We start from the raw sequence: 24765 nt of genomic DNA, 5'->3' as shown, positions 1-24765 counted from the left end.
GGACTCTTCACAGCTGTGAAAGACTCGGATTTGACCTTCTGTTACACAGACCCGAACATTTGAGCTCCGCGACTGCGATATTAACGACAAGTCCTTATAATTTCTATTACACAAGTGATATTACAGTTACTAGAAAACTTGTGCACAATAAAAACCCACCAACAAAACGTTATCCAGTTGCTGGTTAGCCCTGTTGTTTTTGCAGCCAATCTATAGTAAGTATAACAAATTGGAAGCGTGTTAGGTTGTTACAATCAACTGGTTGTAGAGTAAATAAACAGCCACTCACTAACTGACACTACGTGGGCTCTGTTGTCCAGATCTTGGCTTCTATCAAAGTGAAAAACAGCATCCACAAACTTAAAGTATCTCTATAAACTTCAGGTACATTCGCACAGTATTCCAAAAGAAAAAAGTGACAGACCAGTTGAAAAAGGCATGCAATTAGATAATCTAGCTAGAAATTATATATATATATATATATATATATATATATATATATATATATATATATATATATATATATATATATATATATATATATATATATATATATATATATATATATATATATATATAATATTTATTTGTGCATTTTTCCTGAGGGATATCGGACAACATACATTAGGTAAACTGACTTTAGGTTTGAGGACTCAACTACAAGTCTGCCATGTATGTATGCATGTATGTATGTATGTATATGACATAAGGCTGAAGGGCAGTTCAGGTAGATGAAGGTCTTAAAGAATGGGAACCAATGCAAGTTACAGTAGCCACGCTTTGTCCAGGCACAGTAGGCTCTAGACCTAGTCTGTGCTAAATAAGGCATTGTATTGAGTGTGTGATGTACATGTCTGAGATTAGCACATTGAATAATACTTGCCATACACACATAGTTTCATAGTTTTCATACCTTAGTTTCAGTGTCTGCTGACTATTTTGGCTACATTCATCAGACTAATGTTTGCAGCTAGGGATGCAATGGTTATTTTACTACTCTCAAACCGAAACTGATCCAGATGCTGATGGTTTTTAATAAAATTTAAAACAGAACTGATACAGAACAAAGAAACTTCTGACTGCGCACACTCATTGCAGGTATTGCAGTAGGTGTGTTTTTGCAGAACTCCATAGCTTCGGCATCTGATTTTGCTAGTTTATTTGAAACTGAGAATCAGCTGAAAGATAAAACTGTACTTTCATCCTGCCCTGTACTGTCCTGTAGAGGCAGACGGTGGCATACACCCTCAGCAACAAATAGGTGATCATGTTTCAAATAAAGTACTGACCAATTTTTTGCCAGAATGCCATTCATTTTAGCCTTTTTAATCGTATTTCCCTTTCCTCTGTACTACAAAACAAGAATGTAAAGCAGCAGTGAAACCCACAAGTTTTACACCAATTGTTATTCAACCTGCATTTTTTCACACCCCTATAATCTAAACATTCCCTTATGAATAACCAAACACTGGGCACCATTCTCCTGCTGTGTTAAAGGAAAGATGTCTTTAGAACCGTTCCACAGTATTTGGGTATGTGGTTTGTTGAATCGTAATGCAAGTGTTACTGTATTGTTTTGTGATAAAATAACAAAAGGAGTGCTCTCTCGCCAACATGTTACTGAAGGTGATTGCATGATTGATTGCCATGACATCATCGCTCTACTGCAGCCTTCTCTTTGTTACTATAGTGTTTGGAAGGGGACAGTAAAGAGTGTTGCTGTGTAATCTAGACAGAAAAATGCTGCTGCCCTCCCACCTAAATGGCACCCTTCAAGCTGGAGCATTTAAAATACTAGTAAGCACATTTTATAGATTGTTTTAATAAAACTATAATGAAATAAATACTAATGTTAGTTTATTTATTCCTCCGCTTTTCCCCCACACGTCCTTTCAAAGGACCAAACATACTATGGTGTTTTTTCTTTCTTTCTTTTAAATGTCTTATCAGTCTGTCATTTTAAGTGACAAATGACCTTGACTGAATAATGGTGCTCTCATCTACACTGATTGTACAAATATGCCATTGGGATTGGTATGAGAATTTTCTGCAAGGCAATCCTTTAGCATTTCATTGCTGGTTTTATTTCTTTCCAGTTTTACTGAGTTAATTTTTGTGCAAGTAGGTGAATTGCCTTGGTGATGGTGTGTGCTTTGAAACAAGGTTTCCTTTTTGTGAAATGAATGCAGATAGAGAAGTTTCAAGTTTGGTGCTACTGCTCCTCTCCCCTTAAAATAGAAAAAAGGCAGTATTCCTTGAAAGCAGAAAGAGGGATGGGTTTAATCCAGTAATTGTATCATACAATATGCCCAGTGTGATCTGGTGATATGTGTTACATCTTTTATAACCATGATTCAGCTTTAAATTTAGTAGAGATGATATCTTTAGTAGACAAGTCTTAACTATGGAATTTCAATAATTATCATTGGGGTTCACAAACTTTCTCGGCACTGTAGTTTTATTGAACTCTCTCAGAGCAGGCATTGTACTGTAACCCCTATCCCCTTTTTAAAGCAGGCTTTTCCCCAAAGATTTATGTGTTGGGAATCTGGTAAAATAAGTACTGCAATTCTCAGAACTGAACAAGATGAAAAAATCAGGTGTTTTCCTGTGGCCCATAGCATACAATTCCAGCATGACGTTTTTAAAGACACAATTTTAACAGTGGATCCTGCGTGAACTCTATATGTACCAGATTTTAGGTTGGATTGGTCTCTGATACTGGCCCCGATCTTGTGGTGCCTCACTCAACTGTAACATCGTTTTGCATGCATAGCCACATGAGGTGGGCACTTACTGTATAGTGGAGTGCTCAGTAAGCTGTCAATATATTAAAGCCTGATTTTTTTTTTTTTTTTTTTTTTCACCTTTTGCAAGGGATTAGGGCTGGGTATCGGCAGTTTCTTCACGATACAAGGGTCACGATACGATGCGTATCACGATACAGTAAATTAAGCATGAAACATCAAAAAAAATAACCATATTGGAAGAGTTATCAGTCACTATTGCAGGGTTCATGTAGGCAGCGCTACATTATTCAATAACTGATTTTAGCAGATCTGCAATAGTCTCACTGGTATGGCTTTCCAGTAAAGTCCTTGCCTGGAGGACGCTCGAGACCAGTGTACAGTCTGCGGATATGTGGTGACAGGTAATTGTTACGTATGATTCTGTTGCTTGTAAGGTCCAGCTATCGCATGTGAGCGCTGCCCTCTCTGCCCTAGAAAGCTCTTGTATGATCTGTCGTTTAACACACTGGTGTAAGTCAGGAACAGCAGTTTCAGTAATATAATGACAGGTAAGAACAGTGTACCATGGCTCCAAAGTATTTATCATTTTTTTGAAACCCTTCGTTTTCCACAGTACAGCAGGGACTCAAATCCTTGCGAATAAAATGCACTGTGGACTGGGTTATATTTTTAGCTTGCACTGATGTTGCAGATAATTTTGAACAACTAAAGTTTTCTGTTGTAGGTTGTGCATAGCGAGTGGTCACACTTCCTTTGCTGTGGCTGTGTGTGTAACTGCGATGGAGATGGTGTGCTGTCAATCTGATGGTGTTGTTTTAAGTGAAAACTCAGATTGGTTGTGTTCCCTGAATACTTGATTCGAGCCTTGCGTATTTTACACACAGCTCAAGTCTTATCAAGAACTTGAGGCGAGTCCTTGATGCAGCTAAAACCAAAATGAATCCACACTTTTAAACAGGCTGGAGCAGGTTGAATTTCGCTGTCACCCTCCATAGCTTGATGAGATGATTAGGGAACATATTAATAACGCGCCTACGCTCAGCTTCCTGTGTGCTTGACGAAACATCCTTAGCTACACATTTGGCATGTGAGGCTGCTAGGATACATATGAATAAATAGTATCACACAAATTAATACACAAACGTTGTTATATCAAGTTTATATGCACATAAAAAATTCAAAATTAAATAAACGATATGGGTTACTATATCGATAATCGTATCGTCAAGAAAAATATCGTGGTGTATTGTGTGAATCAATGTATCGGCACACCCCTACTATAGCGCCTCCATTTAATTGTTGCTCTTAAAAGCAAGTTTCCATACAGTTAAAAACTTTCACATGGTGTATTTAAACTTTCTTATTGTAGAGACTGACCTGACAAACAGTGCCATTAGTAAGCAGTGGATGTTCTCATGCATTCTGTGTAAAGTGATATTGGGATTGGGATAAGGTGCACACATGTGGAAGTACAGTCTACTTTTTGTGTAACTAAACATTCGGAAAGCTGTGTCAGTGGTTAAAAACAACTCGACCATAGATACAAATGTTTTTATTTTATTTATGAAATAGCAATGCATTCCTAATAATGACAGTAGGTTGTACTTATTGACTGTTAGTTTGGGTCAGGATAGCCAGATGCTTTGGCAAGTTGCAATTACAGTTCATATTGGTGCATCAGTTGGACAATAAGTGTTGTCTTGAGTTTGTCTAATGCATGGAAGAATGTGAAACAAAATACTGCAGTATTTAATATTACTTTTGCTTTGTTTTTTTTATTCCTGTTAGCATTAAAAAAAGCACTGACTTACTAATATACTTTGGATCATCAATAACGCTGTTATTTCTGGTGTTTGTGTCCAAGCATGAAGGCACGCTGTGTGAAACCAAAAATGTAATTTTTGCTTTTCTTTAGTTTGCAGGTTTTTGGTTGGTGTCCAAAAAGTGGATGTGATTTCTTATTAAAGAATTTGTGAGAACGCAAAATGGCTTTAGCTGGCTGTCCGGACTATTTTCTACACCATCCAAATTACCAGGTATGACAGGTGTTTTCTTTCATGAAGTTATGTAATATAATTTGGCTCATTCTTTAAAAGAGGCAAGTTTACTCATACCATCATTGTGTGCAGGCATCCAATGATGTGGCGTCCCAAAGTGAAAGTGGTTTACTTGGTGAAAAGGTTAGCACTTCCATTTTTATATAACCCCCATGTCCTTCTTTTTAACAGAACTTGCCAGAGCCTCCTAGCCACCCCACGAGTGTGTGGGGTGTTGAGGTTTTAATATATATATATATATTATACTATATATATACATATACTGGTATATAAAAGGTATTATCATACACATTTATGGGTCTAAAAGGAGCTGTGACCCTTTTGTAAAATAAGACAGAATTAACCCTCTATATAACTAGTTAGTTATGGAACGGACTTTATCCAACTCCTGAGCTTTGCAAACTACTGTCTTGACTAGATTTTTTCCACTTGTTTTAGAAAAAAATGTTCACCTCTTCCTCCTTCAGCTTTGAAAAGTTAACATATGGTAATGGTAATCCAGTGTATTAAAATCCAACATTTGTTTTAATTGAACTGTTTAAGAAAAAACGTGCATGCTGAGCTAAAGCTTGGATTTAAAGTGGTGCTTACTGTTCCCACACACATTGGCAGGGTTTAGCATACATGTTCCTCGCATCGTATAAAGGGTGGTAAAATCTTCTTCACAATAAAAAAGCCGCTCAAATTGACAAAAAACTTGTTTTTTTGCATGGACACATGTCTGAAAGTCATCCCTTTTGTCAGGGGACTTCAGCAGTGCAGATCCTGTTTGACGTAACCTTGCACAACTTTCTACTGTAACTAAAGTCATTCTGTATTAATAACTGAGATCTGCTGGAAGTAGCCCTGGCAAGCTTATCTGACTAAATAGTAAAACATAAGCATACAGTCATTCAGTGTGTTTTTATTTTTATTATTGAAACCATTTTTTCAAAGTTTCAAATTCTTGCCATTTGACACATAACACAATAGTGCTTGATAGTACACTTTTTTGTCATCTTTGTGTTTTGGTCATCGGATAGCCGATTGCTTTAAATGCAGACTTTTCTGTCCCTTAGCAGTAAGATGCAATACACTATGTACTACTCTTAAGTAGCATATATCCTGGGTAGCTCCCAAGGACAAAGAGTCACGCTTGTGTCCCAAAATGTATTGAATTAGCATAGCTGGGAATTTGTGGCAGTGGCTTCTGGTATTATTGCTGTGGGCTACCAACTGTACCAGATTTGAACGACTGACTACCTATAGAGTTGAAGTAAAATCTCTTAAACCTAATTTATTGACCAAGATTTGTTTTTAGAACAATGAAAACAATTAAAAAAAAATAAAAGTTAATTGAATAAATTAAAATAAATAATAAATAAATAAAGCTAACCTACTGGTTCCACGCATTTATTCAAAAAAACTAATACGGAGTGTAACATCAGTCTGCTGCAAAACTTACAGAACCAAGTTCCAGAAAGTTAAAAAGTGTATTAGCATCTACTGAGAAATATTTTGACTGCGTATGAACTACTGGTATACTGTAACAAGAACAAAACATTCTACTGGCGAGACCCTTGCACTGTTCCTGCAGAATTTGGATTTAGATATTAGTATTGTAAGAAAGTTATGTAGTGGGAAATGTAGGCGAGTAAGTTATCCTATTGTAGATGTAGGCCTACTACCAGTATTTAGTAAATGTACTGTACAAAACTTTTTGACTGGATAATTTTATATCATTAGCATAAAATGCTAGATTTTGTTCTCGTTTGTCTGTTGAAGCTAGGTTCTGTAGGAAAACTTATTCTGTATGTATGTGTATAATATGTTTGTAATGAATATATATGCAGTCAAAGTGTTACTCATTCCATCATTGTGTGCAGGCTTCCAATGATGTGGCTTCCCAAAGGGAATGTGGTTTACTTGGTCAAAAGGTTAGCACTTCTTTTTTTTTTTTATATAACCCCTATGTCCTTTTTAAACAGAACTTACCAGAGCCTCCTAGCCAGCCTACTGATCAAACACAGTGTGTCCAATAATATATATATATATATCTAACTATGGTTATTATATATACTACAGTATACTATATAATATACCCATATTGTGTGTATATGTGTATATGTATATATATATATATATATATTATATATATATATATATGTGTGTGTATATATATATATATATATATATATATATATATATATATATATATATATATATATATATATATATATATATATATATATATATATATATATATATATATATATATATTATATATATATATATATATATATATATATATATATATATATATAATGTATATATTGGAATGGGATATATATATAATATATTGTAAAATAAGACAGAATTGGCCCTTTTATATAACTAGTTAGTTGTGGAACTGGGACTATGTCCAGCTCTTTGAGCTTTGCAAAGGAACATTACCCAACCAAGCCATTTCAGTTTTTATTTTTAATTAATTTTCTACAAATTTCTAAAATATTTTTTTCACTTGAAGTTGTGGGGTAGGAGGTGTGGATAAATGAAAATGTTATATATATACACACTACTGTATTTTATTATTGCATTTGGAAGGAGAATTTCTCTACCTAAAAGAAAAACTACATGAAAACCCAAATTATTGAAACTACCAAAATACCATGAGAAAGTGAGACTAGTATTTTTCCATAGAAACCATGCACTCCTATATTTTCATGGCAGACTGTTCCAATTCATGTTGCTAATACCATGCTAAAAGGCCGGGTTATACTCCATCGTTTGTTCATCGCTAGAGCAGTCACGCACCCATGCAGTTTATAGTGTCACCCGACAATTTCCCTGCTGAAATGACAGTTGCTGGTATTTGCTAAGAGTTGAAATCAACTGAACTTTGACCTTGTTGCTTGGTGATGGCATGCTAAAAATCAGTGACCAGTTATTTGTTGAAAAGCTGCTCTGTATAATTATAGCATATCCCTGCCTGTATGCAGTAGATACAGCAGGTTATAAAGATCAGCAGAACAAGAGAATGCTTGTGAATCCATTGCTGAACAAACACAATCAACTTGAGTATTTTACCCTCACGACAATTAAAGGATTGAAGATTGTTTCTTGTCATATTTCAACATTATGTTCAAATAATATTGAACAATCACAGTACAGTGTCATTATTCGTCTTTGTTGGTGCAAAAAAAATCCACTAAGGCAACATTATTTACAAGCTTTTTTTTTTTTTTATTCCAGTAAAAAATAATATTATAAATTTAAATGTTTGCAAGTATGTGGTGAATGGAATGTCTGCTGTTTGCAGGTCACATTACAATTAAATTGATGTCGTACTTTCTTTTGTTTGCCCAAGACAGAGGACAAAGATCAGAAGTTTTATGAACTATTCTTTTATGTGCTGATGAGTGTGCACGCCCTCAAAACATTTGACCCCCTGGTGTTCATGGGAGAAATTAGGACATGACAGTTACCTAGGCATGTACACAGTGCCCCATGCATGAAACAACTACTCTGTTTTAAAAAAGAATTGGCTGATTTCAGAAAGTATAACTGTGGGATGCCCCTGTGTTTGTCAAATTCTTTTCTGTCTGAATGATTCTTCAGCCCCACCCCACCGTGTCCATTCTTGATGTACACCACTGTCTCTTATCTGGCCTCTGCTAAAACCCATTAGAAGTGATTGAACCCAGACCCTTTGCAGACAGCTCCGTTAGTAGTAATTATATTTGAGTGATCTCATTTTGCTTGTCTAACCAGAGCTTTAAAGTAAACCAAAAACTGCATTTTGATCAAAGTTGTCCAGGACAATCCAGTGTTTGGGTATCGGTGGGATATGGATGGGGAAAGGGGATGAAAGGGAAACTGTTTTTTTTTTTTTGATAAATGGCTTCTTCTGATTTGGAGCTTGTTTTAAAAGTTTGAGTCGTGATGGGTGTACTGCTCATGTTTTATTTTAAATAAGCTGGATATGTAACTGCATTAGAGCCATATTACACAAAGTAAAACTGTGTTCTAAACAAATGAGAGAAACCCCCTACAGCAGAATGTGTTTATTTTAAACATAATAAACAACTGACCGTAAAAAAAAAAAAAAAACTTTGTGTCGGTCCACCCCCCTTTTTTCCTTAAATAAATAAATACAAATCATTAGCACTGTATTTAATAATTAATCCAATTGTTTTCGTATCTACAGCTGCAGCGTCACTTTCAAAAGACAATTGCCTTCAGCCCTCCTTTTTAAATTGACATTTGTTTCAGCAATTTATCATGAAAGCATAACAATGAAAATGGTTTCTGATGCTCTGTACTGTTGAAGCAGTCTTAAGCAGACGTACTGTATTATCCTCGCTGTAGACTATGAAGTTGTGCTTTTATTAACATTGCCTTTTTTTTCCTGCTGCCTTTTGTTTCTGTAGGACAATGTAGACCGGGCTTCAGCTCACAGGCCAGAAGATATGATTGGTCAAGGGTTCCAGCCGTCCTCCCATGGGAATTCTTCTAATCAAGGTAAACCCTATATTTTATAAATATATTTGGTAAAGCTGAGAAATAATAATGATGGTGGTGTGTGATTTCTGGTTACACGAGACACACAACAATGGGTAATTTATTTTAAGTTCCTGGTATAGAATAATGTAATTGCTCCATTTACAGTATATGATTTGAGGGGTTTACTGCAGACTATACAGATATTTTTTTACTTCTGATATAATTTGCATTTATAATTACATTATAGTATTGTTTTAAATAGTCGGTTGTGTCAGTTGAATTCCGATATTCTGACCTGTACATATGACTACATGACATAGTATGAAATAAAGCAGGATGGGCTGTTTGTTATAGTAGTCTCCTAGCAACATTTGTAACATGAAAAAGCAAACCTGAGTCTTGATGGAACAGGCTCCGATAAAATAAATACATCAATTAATTGTGTTTGGGTTTTTTGGGGTTTTTTTTGGCATAAATGTGCTATTTTACAGACTTTGCCTCCATGTAGGACTGGAATAAAACTGCCTGAACGGTAGTTTTGCAATGCGTTTGTTGAAATACTGTAACTGAAATGAATATCTCAAGGGGGGGACAGGGGAGGCAAAGAGCTTTAAACATCCTCATTATGCTCAAATTGGGATATATTCAGAGGTCTTCCACAGTAAAAATTAAAACAGCTGAAATAATTTTTATTTTGTAGAGACACAGGGTGGCATTTTATAATTAAGCTTTCAATCTAATTGTGCCGTGAAGAAGATGTATACATAATAATCGGAGCATGAGATTTCACAACAATGTTGACCCAGCATGGGAGGTAAAGAACAAAGTTTATGGAAATGTCTGGAAATTTATGAGAAAGCTTAGTGGTGTCATGGAAATAAATGGAGCAGAAATATGTGTTTTGCAGATGCAGATTGTGATCTCTCATGTATTGGGTGGGGGGGGGGATTTGTCTGACATACTGTATGTAGTATAATTTGGCAGGATTTAAGGGAAAAAAGGCTGAACCAACACTTAAGATTGAAATTCTTAGCCACTGCTGTGCTGTGTGTGGAAAAGTCTTTGCTTTCCTAGTAAGTTACTTACGGTAAACATGTCGGCAATTCATTTTATAGCAGTTTCCTTTAGAAAACGTGTCTTTTTGCTCTCTGTTTGAGTTTCTAAGTAAGAAACAACATGCCATCAGGGTTTCCCATTTATTTTTTCCTTTTTAACAAAGATAGCATTCATTGTCAGTTATATTGACTGAACACCAATTGGATTAACGTCTCTCTTCCTGAAACACGGAAGCAAGATGGGCCTATGAATTCACTGTATTTCAAACCTAGGGATTCTTTTTGAGGAAAAGAGGCTGACCTAGACCATAAAACATAATTGGCTTTGTAAACCCCAAAAATATATACATGATCATATTTATTTTCTCATTGTGTAAATATTTTTGTTTTGCCTGTTTTTACAATAAGCTTAATTTTGTGTAGTTTGTATAACGGAAAATCTGCAACCTTTAAAATTACATTATATGCCACCGATCTGTACAGATCTTATTGACTACTTGGTCTAACCACTAGGTAAATTTACTTCTTCAGACATTGTTGGCTTAATATTATATTGAATTTTCCAAGTCTTGTATACTTGTATGTATTGATAAACAGATGCTATATCTGTGCAGCTCAAGAACTATAACACTATAACCCAATTTTTGTTCCTGGGTAGTAAGTGTTATTTCCTAATTGCTTATGCCTCAAAAGTATAGAAAATGGCTCTTATTCCCCACAAACTTTGCTTTGTGACCAGGACAGTGATATTTCAAAATATCACTATTTCCAATGGGAAAACGGGCAAATGTGTGTCTTTTCGTTCACATAGTCAGAAAAAAACAACATATGAATCCAAATTAACATGTATTTATACTAAAGTAATACAAAGATGACTACAAAAGATTTAGAAGTGAGTAGTTTTTTGAGATTTACGATTATACTGTATTTATAGTCATTTTTGTATTACTATTTTTACTATTATACACTTTTTTTGCGATTTATTATGTGTTATAGTAATTTTACTTCAAGTTTTGTGCACTCAGTTGTGCAAGTCCCTCAGCGGCCTTGTGCTCTGTGCGAAGCTAGCAACTCTGCTGCTCCTTCCCTGGGATCGAACACCTTAAGTCGGCCACTTATGCTCTCTCAAGCTGCTGGCTTTGTTTGAAGCCTAAAATAAAAAAAATGGTTTCTGTTATCTGTTTTTTAAGAACGATAATTGTTTGTTTACTGTTATTGTGTGATTTTTATATTTTATTATTTTTTTCTGTGTGCATTTTGTGACAAGCTGTACTGCTTTGCAGTCATATTTTGACTCTGTGACCTTATGGTCCATAATCACTGCTTTACCGTAATTTGACCAACGATTGAAAGTTGCCTAACTTTAATTTTTTTTTATTTTTTATTGATACTAGTTGTTACCCTAAATATGCATAGTTAAATTCAAGTTGTCTATGTGCTTTTCTGATTCTTGTGTACTAAACCACATAATTTTGTTTAATACTGGTGTTTTTTTTTTTTTGTACGGTTTACTACTAAATGTTAAGCGCTATTTTAATTCCTTTTTTTAATGTAATGTATTTTTTTTGCTTGAAAGCCCCGTCCATCTTTTAAACGTTGTCATTTAGTTTATTGCTGGTGATTGTAGATGGTTGCAAAATGTTTTTAAACCATAACAGCATTTTTAGTTGCTAATGTCATAAGAAAAAAAAATAAAAATACTAAAGTAACAAATTATTAAACACTTTGTATTGGTACTGTCTGTGAATCAATTGAGTCATTTTACAGTACTACATACAAAGACACAAATAATTAAGAATTGTGTAACAAAAAAAGTGTGGATCGTCATCAGCTTATTGGAGACATGAAGTACAGTTCTTGTTATGCTTGACTTGTTTAAACAAGATATATCAGACTGTTAGACCGCCGGAGCTGCAGCAAGCAGGACAACCTAGTTTTTGGCTGGGGCGTTTTTCAGTTCAAAATGTTGACAATGCACCAACTGTTGCTCAGTCAGGCCACGCGACTGGTTCACCATGGTGGACCTCCAAAGACGCCTATTTCCACATCCTCTTAAAACCAGTGCACAGGAAGTACCAGCTGCTCCTCTTTCAGAGAATAGCATACAAGTTCTGTTTGCCATTTGGCCTTCCTAGCTCGAAGTGCTTGGAGGCCCCATTGCTCACAGTTTTGATGTTCCTGAAACATCTGGTCCCCCCCATGGCAGGGCCTTCACATCAGTGTTTTCGAGTTGCAGGCAGTTTACCTGTCCTTGCAGAATTTTTTGCAGGAGGTTAAAGGCAGACCTGTGCTTGTCCGTACAGACAACACAGCAGTGGTGGCATACATCAACCACCAGGGCAGCCTCTGGTCGCTCAGTCTCCATTGTGTGGCGTGACTCCCTCTGAAGGGGAATCCACAGGAGAGAGAGAGAGAGAGAGAGAGAGAGAGAGAGAGAGAGAGAAAACCAGGAATCAACCCACTGTCACCTAGTTTTCCATAACGGGAGGTGGGGACCTGTTGGGAATAGATGCCTTCGCAAATCACTCCCACTGAGTTTGGAGAAAATCGTGCAGGACCAGGCCAAGGTGCTGCTAGTAGCCCCATTTTCAACCCTGAGGCAGCTCCTGAACGGCCAACCATGGAGACTGCCAACGTGCTATGACCTGCTCAGTTATGCACAGGTGACTGGATTAGTTGTGTAATACATAGCATGTATAAGTACTGTAAAAGTGAAGCCAAGGCTAACAGAAAAATGCTGACTAGTGTTCAGTTAGTGAATTTAACAGTGGGTTACAAGTTCACTTCACCAAGTGGGTCTTCACAGGTTCAGAATGTAAACCATGTCTTGTATGGCAGCCTGGAATCATGACCATGTTATCTACTCACAAATGAACGATTGACAATATGGTGTTTTGCTTCAGGATGTCTCTACTTCAGTCTGCCCTGGATTTACCATGCACTTGCGGTGAGGGTCAGTTCAGCCTCCCTGGATTAGGTAACAAAGTTTTAAAGCTATACAATCATGCAGTAAGACATAGCTGTGCATCATAAGCTGTGCTGAAGGCATACTTCTCATTTTTTTTAAATCTGCAAGAAATTAATTTGAACAGCGAGGATCTGAAGTTTACTGTGGTAACATGATATTAAGAAATTGTATTATTGATACTAGGTTTGTACTGTGTGTTTGATTTTTTTCTTATAGCACATATTCATCCCAGAGTGTTCCCAGGCTCTAGCCAGAATTGAATTCATGTTTGAGTGCAGTGGTTTTGCATGGTTTGTGGTCCTTAAGTGCTTGCCATGATTTTGAGTTTTGAAACCATTAAAACATAGTTATTAATAATCCATTTTGGCAGTATTGTTTTTACAAGTGTGCTATTTGGACTTGCATGCTGTTTAGAATACTATCATGTGATCCAGTGCATGCTCAACAGTGCACAAGTTCTAATGATATTTGGAATATGATAGATTACATTGAATTCCACTTACTACAGTATCTGTAATACAATTTGTATATACAGTACAAGTACTGTACTTTAAGTATGTGTTTTGTTTTTCTGCAGTTAGCTAAAAAACATCAGGTTCAGCAACTGTGGAATCTTTCCTGTCCACAAATTAGACCCGTGCAACAATATCCACGAACAAGGAACTACATGTTGTGTTTTCTGACTGGATCTGGTGAGAGCAGAAATCCAAAGCATAGCTTGTTATAACTCTTCACATACTGTATGCAAAGTGCTTTGTGGAACAGAGCAAACTGGAGTGGGTTATTCATCGCAAGCTATCATTCTCATTTTGACTTTGTGTACTATAATGCACCATTCACAGCCTACCTCTGTACAGTGCTTTGTGATGGTGGTTCACTATGAAAGGCGCTATATAAAAAAAAAAAGATAAGTCAATACATTTATCTTGTCAGTATTCATTACATACATACAAACATATACCTTTTCAGCTTGTTTGTACGCTGTACTCGTAGTAATCAAGCTCATGCAGAAGACAGAAAAAAACTCACTTTTATAGGGCCGGCAGGGCATTTTAGAACTCACTACTCAGTGTTAAGTTCCATTACCAGTGTTGGCCAGTAAAAAACGAACCCTTTCACTGCCGCATTGCTTTAAACTGGCCATATCAATCGGACCGCATACTTTACATACAGCAGGGTCTTTATAGTTGAAGTTGTATTGTATGATTCTCTCAAAGTTCCATTACAGGTTACATTACATTACCACACTTAAAAAAACCCTCTGGAAATATATAATATTCACAGTTTCGTTTTACTTCATGTTTACATCTTTTTGTTTCTTTTAAGATTTAAGATTCCAGGGATATTTTTTATTTGTTAACAAACTCCCTTTCTTATTCAGTGCAGTCAAAAATCACACTGGTACACACATGATTAACACACACAAAATCATGGGTGTGGTCTGTTGTAAGACTCTGTCCATCAGCAGCTGGTCTAGTACATTGTGTTCAAGTCTGCTGTGTCTGGCTCAGTTCCTGACTTTTTTTTACTTCTTTTCTGTACACTGTCACGCTCAAGACAAATCCACAGTGATTGTGGTTAGAAACAATGTTGCACAATTGGGCATGTTCAAATACACCAGTATGATTTGTTAATGTTTGTGATAAATTACAATGAAACTTCATTTCGTAAACACAGTAGTGTTACATTTAGAAATAAATTGAAGACATTGAAAAAGACTTCTAGTCGACACGGTTGTCATTGAACTTTAAGTTTTTTAGTATTTGGAAACCTCACTATTAACAACAGTCGTGAGACCACCAAAATTTGGCCTTTTAATATGGGTACTACAAAAGGTACATACGTTATTCGGACACACTTCTACAAGTAGTGTTATTATAATAACTTAGTTATCAAACACAACAATTGTAAGTTTAGTCAGTTTATGTAACTGGGTAACACTATTGAACAAAATAGTAATTTTCACACTTGTATCTGTTTATTTTGTATCACTCATGTTTGAGAACTGTCTTAATTTACTGTAGTGACCAAAGTGATATACAACATGCTATCCTACTCCCTTTTGGATATTTCACTGTGACGGTCAGCTAGAACTGAAGAGCAGCCCCTGAACGTGTAGTCAAAGTACCTTAACACAAACTTGCCAGAAAATGATATAAACTATATTTGAGCAATTGCAGTAAGAACCATTAAGCCACCACTAAAAATGTAAGCAATTTTAAGCTATTCACTCTGTATCTTTTGAAATAATAATAATGATAATACAACAACACTGCATTGTAAAATTACGTTGAACTAGCATTTCTGTGCCATTTCTGCTTGTGTTTTTAATTGCTTTTAAAATTAGTAGTTTTGCTGGCTTTCAAAATGATTCCATTGTACAGCAATATGTTCAGCAACAATAACATCATACAGCTTCATACAAACAGTCTCCACTTTAACTACGACTTATATCTTAAATTCTTATGCAGTTAAAACTGTCCTATTTCTTATGTATGTCTATTTCTGACTGTGATTTTAAAGCATATCTGTGTGGTCTATGGTGGAAAAACTGTATTTGTTCTAGATACAAACTTAACTGCGTCCTCTTTCCTGCTGTCCTTTTTTTTTTAACCGTTTTCTTTCAAACTCAGATGTCTGAACTGTCTGAACCAGTATTGTTAAATACCAGAATGCCATATTACAAAAAAAAATTAAAGTTGTAGGCATTACTAAAATAATGGTGGAGGATAAGCCCTCATTGTATTATGAGACCTTTTCTTTCGTGTGTCTCGGAATATCGTTCCATCTTCTTAATCTACTCCACAATTCTTTTAATAATGCGTACACTCTAAGATGTAAAGGCTGTCGTTAGAACCTTACTTTGCCACTGTGGGGAGACCTTTTTAGGTGCTTCCAAGAACCTTTTTTTTACATGGATTCTATATTCTCTATTGCAGACTTTAGTTTTTGTCATGCAAGCTATACGTGTGTTGATTTAATTGGAGTTTGCAAAACCATACGATATTATAAACAGCAATTTTACAAACTGACTTGATCAGAAGGGTTAAAAATGAGCGCTTTGCAAAATGTTATTAACCCTTTGCGGTCCTATATCGGACCAGGTCCGGGGGGGGGGGATTTAAACTGTGAGTGTGAAAGTAAATTGGACCTGACAAGCGCTGAATAAATGGACTGCAAAGGGTTAAGTGTTTCTTTATCTTTTTAAGTCTCCTCCTTGCTGCAGACAACTCGCACACATCACTTTGCCTTTTATATAGCTGTGTGACAGGATGGTGTGCGCGATGACCTCAGGCCAGAAGCAGGAAGAGACGCACACTGCAGGTACAGTGCAAAAAGGTACTTGCTTGCGCCGGTTTATTGTAAAAAGGGTGAACAAAACACAGGACACAGGACTGGTAGCCAAAACAAAGAGACAAGCAAAACAGACTATACATGGTGAACAACATGGTGAGTTGTTGGGTTTTTTATGCTGTTTTTTTATTATATAGTATACACATACTGTTGTGCCAGGATTCAATTACTTATTAATTATTCGCTTGACTCCCAGCATGTGAACTAATTTGTGCAACCCCATATATTATTAAATATTTTAAATGCACATGAAGTGCAATCCCTGTGCCTAAATACAACTATATATTTTAAATCACTCGTGCTACACAGATATATCCTGTGCACCAATACCTATACACCAACATTTACACACCGCACGCAACATGTAACACACAAATACACACAGGGGCAGGTCACATTGCCACAAGCCTACTGTCTGACTGTGGCAAATTAACACCTGCTTTTCAGAGTTCTTCAAATAATCAAGCAAGTACGAGGCCCGCAATTACTGGCAGCTTTAATAAATTAGACGTGATATTTAATAGACCTCATTTGCAAAATCTTCGTCCAGTTTTAGCGGTTTTGTTCAGAAACACCCCAGAATTACATATGCTTCAACAGCTAAAGCCCCCGCAAATCATGTATTAATTGCGTGTTTATGCCATTGCTTATGTTTTATAAATCCCATCCAAGAATTCAGACGCCTCAGTGCCCGTTTTACGGTCATAAAACATGTGCAATCCTTTTATAAATCTAGGCCTGAGTGGTGGTGATTACCACAGCACAACTTGTCCAAGTATTACCAGACAACTTAACAACTTAAGAGAGAATGTGCTATTGATAAATGACCTCACTGATGTTCCCTGTAGCATGCTTACGTTAGTTCTTGGATGTCCCACTGCCTGATTCACAGCATTAGCATTGCGTCCAAGGGCCATCAAGAAAAAATAAAAAATAAATAATGAAAGGTGATTTATAAGTTGATTTATAAGTTACTTGCCTCTTGATAAAGGTATTATTCTAACTAAATAGTGTTTCTTTCCTTATTGTCTGTTAGAAATCCAAAATCTAGGCAGTGTCCCCATGATGTTTGTTTTGATAGACTGTTGGCATTTACAATATACCACTTTTCAAATTGAAATGCTGCCAACCTTGTTTCAAAGGAACAAAATAAAGACTACAGCTTTCATAAGGATGAGTAAAGTAAAAAAAAAAAAGAAAAAAAAACCTACCTCAGTCACTGAACTAAATGAAGCAAAGCTAACGTCTTATTTGGGTTATTTCAACAGAAGTTGAATTTATGGCTTTAGTTTCAGAGAGCTGGCTGGAGGCTTGTTTTGGTGGTTGTTGTTCCAGTCTTATTGGTGAAGGTGTTTATTAACCCACATGCCAAGCCACAGAAATTCAAATGCTATTTAGTACAAAATGAAGTGCAGAATGAGCACCAGAAGAGGCTTTGGCAGGTTACTTATTATTTCTTCTTTCTTCCTACTCCCTTTGTTCAGACTGTTGGCTTTGCTAAGTCGCTCAGATAAACAGGTGGAAAATTACATAATACCCACCCAGAGTAGGCAGGAGGGGTGAGAAGCACAGGCCTCTGCAGCCTCAGTAAGTTGATTACTGTAAAAGTTAACATATGGAGTGTGTCTTGGGTTTGACACTAACAGGACGCAATGATTGAAAGCCAGATAGTGTGCTGTATTCAGCACAGATTACAGAAATTGTCATTATTTTGTTTGTAAAACTGGGGACAAGGGGAGTATTCAGTCATGGCAGCTACAGTTAAAAACGGATGTAGTTTTAACATATAGCACACCGTGTTTAGAAGGTCTGACACCCTAAATATAGGGCACTTTGTATCTATGTTCTGTAATGTACAGATATATGGATTTATAGCTACACGTCACGACATTTGCACAAGTAAGCTTCCAATGATTATTACACATGTGGAGTTTGTAAAAAAAAAAAAAAAAAAAAAAAAAAAAGATATCTTCACTTACCTAAGAGAATTGAAATACTGTTATAACTTGTTTAAACAAAACTATGTTGATAATAAGTAGGCTATCCTGCTGAAGTCGCGTGTCTGTGCTAATTTTAATTGAGGCATTGGTCGTGTTCTTATAGCGCAGATTTCCGCAGTTCTACCCAGTGCTGCACAAAATCGTGGAGATGCGCTGTAGACGCCACTCAGCACCCACAGAAATCTGTGCAGATTCTGCATAGCCCAGCGCAGCTTTGAAATGTTACTGCAGGAGCCTGGCTGTGGCTGTGAAGCAAAGGGACGATGCAAAGATCAAGAGTGACCTGCTAATCGTAATGCAAATAACCACTAAAACTACTGCTGCCACCTTGTTAACGGAGGCGAACGAAATGTTATCATTATACAATGAAGCTGTGAACCGCCTTATCAATGCTATATTAAATTAAATAAATCATTTTAACAAATATAAATATAATATTTAAAACCTAGATTTACCTTTTGAATTATTTATTGGTTGGGAACCCTTCTGCTGAAAAGTTTTAGGAAAATAGTTTGAGGAAAATCATTTAAAAAATGTATATTTCACAACCAAATAACTTTTATTAAACAAATAACATCTTTATTTGTGAGAGCTGCTTATAGTTGATCATCTGAGTGGAGCAATATTCTTGAATTGTCCTTGTCTCGGTTTGTTGAAAGATGCTGTCTGAGCTTCGGTCGAGTTGGTAGGATGTGATTGGCTGACTGCAGTTGTGGATACTGGACTGGTTGCTTTCATCTGTGCAAAGACATGATTGGCTGGTTTTTGGTGGATAATTAAAATAAATTGACTAATTCATTTAGTATTTGCTGTCCATTACATGTGAACTGAGCTTTCATTACAGCAAGTCAAAAATAAAAAAGCCGGCATTTGTGCGGATTGATTTTAAGTTTGATTCATAGTTGATTCTGTGACATTCCAAGTGGCATCTACTGTCTATTAGAAGCCAGATAGAGCTGAAAGCTGAATGGCTGATGATACTGAATGGTTTTCTAATCACTGTTAAACACAGACATCCTGTTCAGTTGGCAGTTTCCCTCCACTCTTAACTTTTGTAACTCTTATCACAGACTATATATAAATGCTTTTGTGGCAAGCGTAATCGGACACCTGTGTTCTGTGTGATGAATTGTGGTAGTAAGTCAAACTTGATTTGGCTGCTTTCTTGTATTTATAATATTTAACTAGTACTATATTACATGTTTGTGGAAGAAATACATTTTAGGAAGTTGATATGGGAACAATACTTTCAAACACAGTTTTGTGCTATGAACTTTAAGGTAGGTTTACATTCAGTAAACCTCCACCAAATGTGTATCTTGCCTTACCAAAGAAACTGTTTGACAGACCAATACTTTGCTATGCTGCTGCAGCTACAATGACTGCTGCTGCTGCTAGACCTATTACCAGCCTTTCTGTTAAATTAGTTAAATTAGTTAACTGCCTGTCTCTGTTAGCACCTTTTTGAAGGTTCTAAATATTTTTTTTTCTCCAGCTGCGAATTGACAGCTGGAGTAACAGCTGTCACTCGACAGCTGGATTTAGTCCCCTAACGTGTAATTAAATAGGACTACTGTTACTGCTACAACTACTACTACTTTTCTTTTTAGTGTAATTTCAATCTTGGGGCCTTTCAGAGATGAATTAGTTAAGAAATAAAGAATGAAGACATTGGAGCTTATGTTGGCTTGGCTCCGTGGGAAAAGCGCCAAAATAAAAGACTTCAGGTTTCTCAACCACTTGGTAGTAAATGGTCTTACTATAAATCCTGCTGTGCTCTGTATTCCAGTTAGTAACAAAGTTGCTTCCTGACAGGGGAAAAACTAACAAACATAAATGCTGCTCCTTCCATTGTGCATACATACCAGACTCCCTCATGGGTCCACCCATTAGTTACCCTTTTGATAAAGAGTAGAGATGTCAACCCTAGTGTCCGAGCCACATCCCAATACAGACCAATACAACTAACCAGGCAAACATTCCCTCTTTCATTCCCTACTCTGGCTGATTCTCAAACAAGCCTGTTCTCCAACTCCTTCCCTATAAAAGGGATCCACAGTACAGCACTGTTCCAGGTAGTTTTATATTTCTCAAACCACAAACATTATTTTTTTCTGAAAAATCTACTGTACAATGATTTGTTTCTGGGATCAGCATATTTATAGGTATTAGGCTTCCAAGACAGAATGGCTGGAGAAGCCTATTATGTTAAGTTTTTTTTAATTTTTTTTTTATTCTTCCCATGACTTAAGACTGCTCCTGCTTGAACGCCATGTAACCATTCAACATCAAACTTGGCAGGTTGAATACAATTCAGACTCTGAAATATTGCACTCCTGCATCAACCAGGAATGTGGCTTGAACCTTTCAAAATCTGTCTTTCTTGAGAAGCAGTGAACTGATTGATCTGAAACTTGGCATATGTCATCAACAACCAAACCCACTTCAAGTTTGGCAAGTATAAGTTGGTGCTATAAATTAATATCAAAGTGGCTGCCACCAAATTCTCAGAAACGCGTCCCAAACATCAAACTGCTTCTGTTTGAAAACCATTTAACCAACTAACTCTGAACTTGGTAGGTGTCATCCTGAAAACAATGAAATTCAAATAGGGCAATATGGTGTTCTTTTCTAAAACAAGATGGCTGCCAGACGTACATTTTCTTAAATTTAAAACCGCTTCAGGTGAAAAACTGTATTTGATTAACTCCAAAGATGACAAGCATCATCCCTGTGTCAATACAATTTACTTCTTCCAAAATGGTGTTTGTGCGTAAACCAATATGGCCGCCTGACGTAATTCTTTAAAAATCTTTCAATATCCTCGATCAAATGTAAAGCTAGCTTATAACTCCTTACAGTGCACGTAGGGTTGTGGTTACTAACACATTTAGGAACCCATATAAGCTCTATTCAAAAATTACATTGATTGTGACCTTTGACCTCTCCTTAAGGTTAAATGTAAAACTAGCTTATAACTCCTTACAGTATGTAGATAGGATTATGATTATTATGGTGTTCAGTGTTATAATGTATTGTAAGATAATGAACGACAGTTGTCCCATATTATGCTGCCCCCCTTTATAACGTCGCCCTTGTATACCACCAGCTATTCTCTCTGAACAAATGTCACCAATACAATTCTATTTTTACCTGTTATATTGCCACCCCGCTGTCCACCACACGCCAACTTTCCCAGCCAAGCAAACGTAAATATTAGCATTGTAGTTTCCCTCATTGTCGCGCCAGCAAAATCATGGCCAATTAAAATAACAAAGTTATGCAGTTAACATTTGACTCGCTTTCCTAGTTCGTCGTTAACTGAAAGTTCATTCCAATGTCATCAACACCCCTGCTCCCAAAGCAAAACAGAAAGTACAATATGGCGAGTCGACCCTACATTTAACACGGAGCACAAGAAAAAAATCTGCATGTATGTATCTGAAAATAAGAAAGCAAGTCAGCAAGAAATAGCAAACGTTTTCTAACCTAAGGCATTGTGACAGGGAGCTGGGTCGCTGGTTCCTGCGCAAGTGCGTGTGCCTGTGAGAAATCGGCTGCGACGCACAGCCGGAGATGCGTTGCTAAGCAACCAGGTGAGTGGTAGGCTTGCCCTGAGCTAAGATGATCGGGGGGGGGGGGGGCATGCCATGCCTGGGGATGCTGTGTAGAGCTCAAAGCGGCTGCGCTACATCTCCGGGCTGCTGCAAGGCCATTGCTGTACAGATGGGCGCTGAGTGAGAGAGTGTGTTTACATCCAGGAGGGAAGCGTCCGCTTTGTGGGAACTACTACCACGGAGCCCTTTAACTGCAAGACTGGGTCTGTGAAAGCGATTGCCCAGCCAGGACCGTCGGAATGGCCTGGAGTCGCTGGGAGGCCAGGACTTTGGAAAGAACAGAAGTAGGTTAGCTTAGGGGATGTGGATCCCAAAACAGTATAGGGAGGGTTACCATAGAATAGTAGGTTCCTGGAGCGGGACATGCGCTTGTCATTTTGTGTGGCAAACTTTTATTTTTAGCTGTTTTTATTTCTTTATTAAATGTGACACTAGGGCTACCATTGCTGGTACCCTAGTGTCAGCTCTGTGTTGAAGTTAAATCTGCGTGCCTGAGCAGCATATCAACACCAATGCTCTGTGTTAGTCAGTATTTTCCAGTGACTACCCACACATGTAACACGTCACCCTGTTACAGGCATACTGTTAATCGAAGAACAGTTGGAGACATTCTAATGGATAAAACAAATGGCTTACCTTGAATGAACGGGTCGATTTTATTTAACCTGAAAAAGGCTTGACACAGTCTAAATAAGTGAGAAATTGCCAAATGAGGAACAGTATATAGTTGGCATGAAAGTGCAATTTTCATATGCTGTATATTAGACCATGTACTAGATTTGAGGCTAATGGACACATTTAGGAGCATTTAAGGAAACCGATACTGTACAGTAGTTTTGCTAAACCGTAAAGTTTGTTTTGCATGTAGCCATTCTGAAATAAACTTTAATGTACATTGAAATCCTTCTATAATATTAATCATATGCTTTCCAGAATTAAGCTAGGTATCAGTTAGTGGTGAATTGCTAATGCAGTTACAGGTTGTAATGAATACCTTAATGTGCATCCCATTTCCAGGTCTAGTTTGTGTTTCATTTTGTATCCTATCACGTGAAGCTGGGAGCAGCAGGCTGCACATTAACCTGATGAGATCATTTTGCTGAAGGCTGCTGCTGCTCTAGTTTCCACTGCCAGCTAAGATGCCTTGCTCATGAGAGCCACTGTTTTAAACACAATATCCTGTCTGCCAGTTTGGAATTATGCAGTGCACAATAAAGACGTGTTTTGTATTTTTTCTTTTTAGTGCTTAGGTGTCAGTAAAAGACATTGCTTCAGTTGTACTTTTTGATTGTATTGGGTTGCAGGTTAGAGCTTCTGAAGTGTAGTTTTATGGCTTACTTTGGTTTATTGAAACCTTACGTGGTGTAAAAAGAAGCCAAACAAAAATAATGAACATACATGTATAATAACTTGAATTGATCATTATGTCTCTAAGGATAGTGTTGCTATTGGGTAATACTTGCAGAAGACATTAATGTTCACTTTTACTATATGGTAAATACATTAAGTTTTCATTATATATTTGGCCAGCTTATAAAATACAGTAAACCCCCTCTGGACAGTGCAAAACAGTAGAAATTCGCACTTGCACAGCAAAATAGTGGCATTTGAAGAATGCACAATAAAATAAAAAATTGAAAGAAATAGTGACTCTAGATCCTATTTAGGTAATGTTAGTATGTTCTAGTGCAGTGGTAGTCATTTGTTTGCTCAAAAATGACTTAAGGTTACTGTACGTCCTGGGCTATAATTGACTGGAAGTATGACTGTTGTAGTGTATTAAGTGCAGTTGAAATCTTGCATGTATTGTAGCCCTTGAAATTTCAGTTGACATTACTGTATAGGAGGGTAACTTGCCAAACCAAAAAACAAACAAAACAATTTTGTTCTGCAAGTCTATACTTACTCTTTTATTTCATTGTTTTTGCATGTCTATTATTAACTATATTTACCAAAACATATAATGAAGAAACAAGGTTTCAATCAAAATAATATAAACTTCATCTGCCATGTGGCAACTTTGGACACCAAAAGCATTTCAGATAAATAAATGGGATTTCATTTAGACAAGCAACCTGCATTTGCAGAGTTTGCCCAGAAGAGGACCTCAAAGACACACAAAAATAACTGCAGATTATACCTTTTACATTAGGAGTGTTGCTGACAATGGAATAAAAATGCCAGGATTTAAAAACACTACTTAAGGAACAGAAATACAGCTTATACTATGATGGAAAAGGGCCACAATTGATAAGCTTGTTCAGATAAGGGTGTAAAATGTAACTTTCCTCAAAGCCTATGCAGTACTTATTTGATCTTCTGTTTTGACATTGTTGTGTTTCAATCCAAATGTTAAATACAGTGTGTATATTTTCAGAGTTTTTAGTTGAACAGTGTAATAAATCTGTGCAAATTACATGGGACCTTGTAGTAGTAATAACAATAATATCTTTATTTTTATATAACGCATTTCATAGTGGAG

The 24765-nt window shown here is 36.6% G+C and overlaps 1 protein-coding gene across 3 annotated transcripts in view; it reads left to right on the top strand.

Annotated features, from left to right (window-relative positions):
• The window catches only part of LOC121313364 (growth factor receptor-bound protein 10-like), a 104810-nt gene that overhangs the window by 16325 nt on the left and 63720 nt on the right, over positions 1 to 24765 (top strand). The window contains exons 2-4 of one of the 3 annotated variants that reach the window (XM_041245787.1): positions 4666 to 4786; positions 6673 to 6723; positions 9217 to 9307. In XM_041245787.1, coding sequence (XP_041101721.1) covers positions 4736 to 4786; positions 6673 to 6723; positions 9217 to 9307 — 193 coding nt within the window. In that variant the 5' untranslated portion in view covers positions 4666 to 4735. The remainder of the gene's footprint in view (positions 1 to 4665; positions 4787 to 6672; positions 6724 to 9216; positions 9308 to 24765) is intronic. The other 2 variants (XM_041245788.1, XM_041245789.1) reach the window with 2 other exon arrangements.

This window comes from Polyodon spathula, chromosome 3 (assembly GCF_017654505.1).
Source record: "Polyodon spathula isolate WHYD16114869_AA chromosome 3, ASM1765450v1, whole genome shotgun sequence".
Lineage (NCBI taxonomy): Eukaryota > Metazoa > Chordata > Actinopteri > Acipenseriformes > Polyodontidae > Polyodon > Polyodon spathula.
This window is presented reverse-complemented; position numbering and strand designations above follow the sequence as displayed.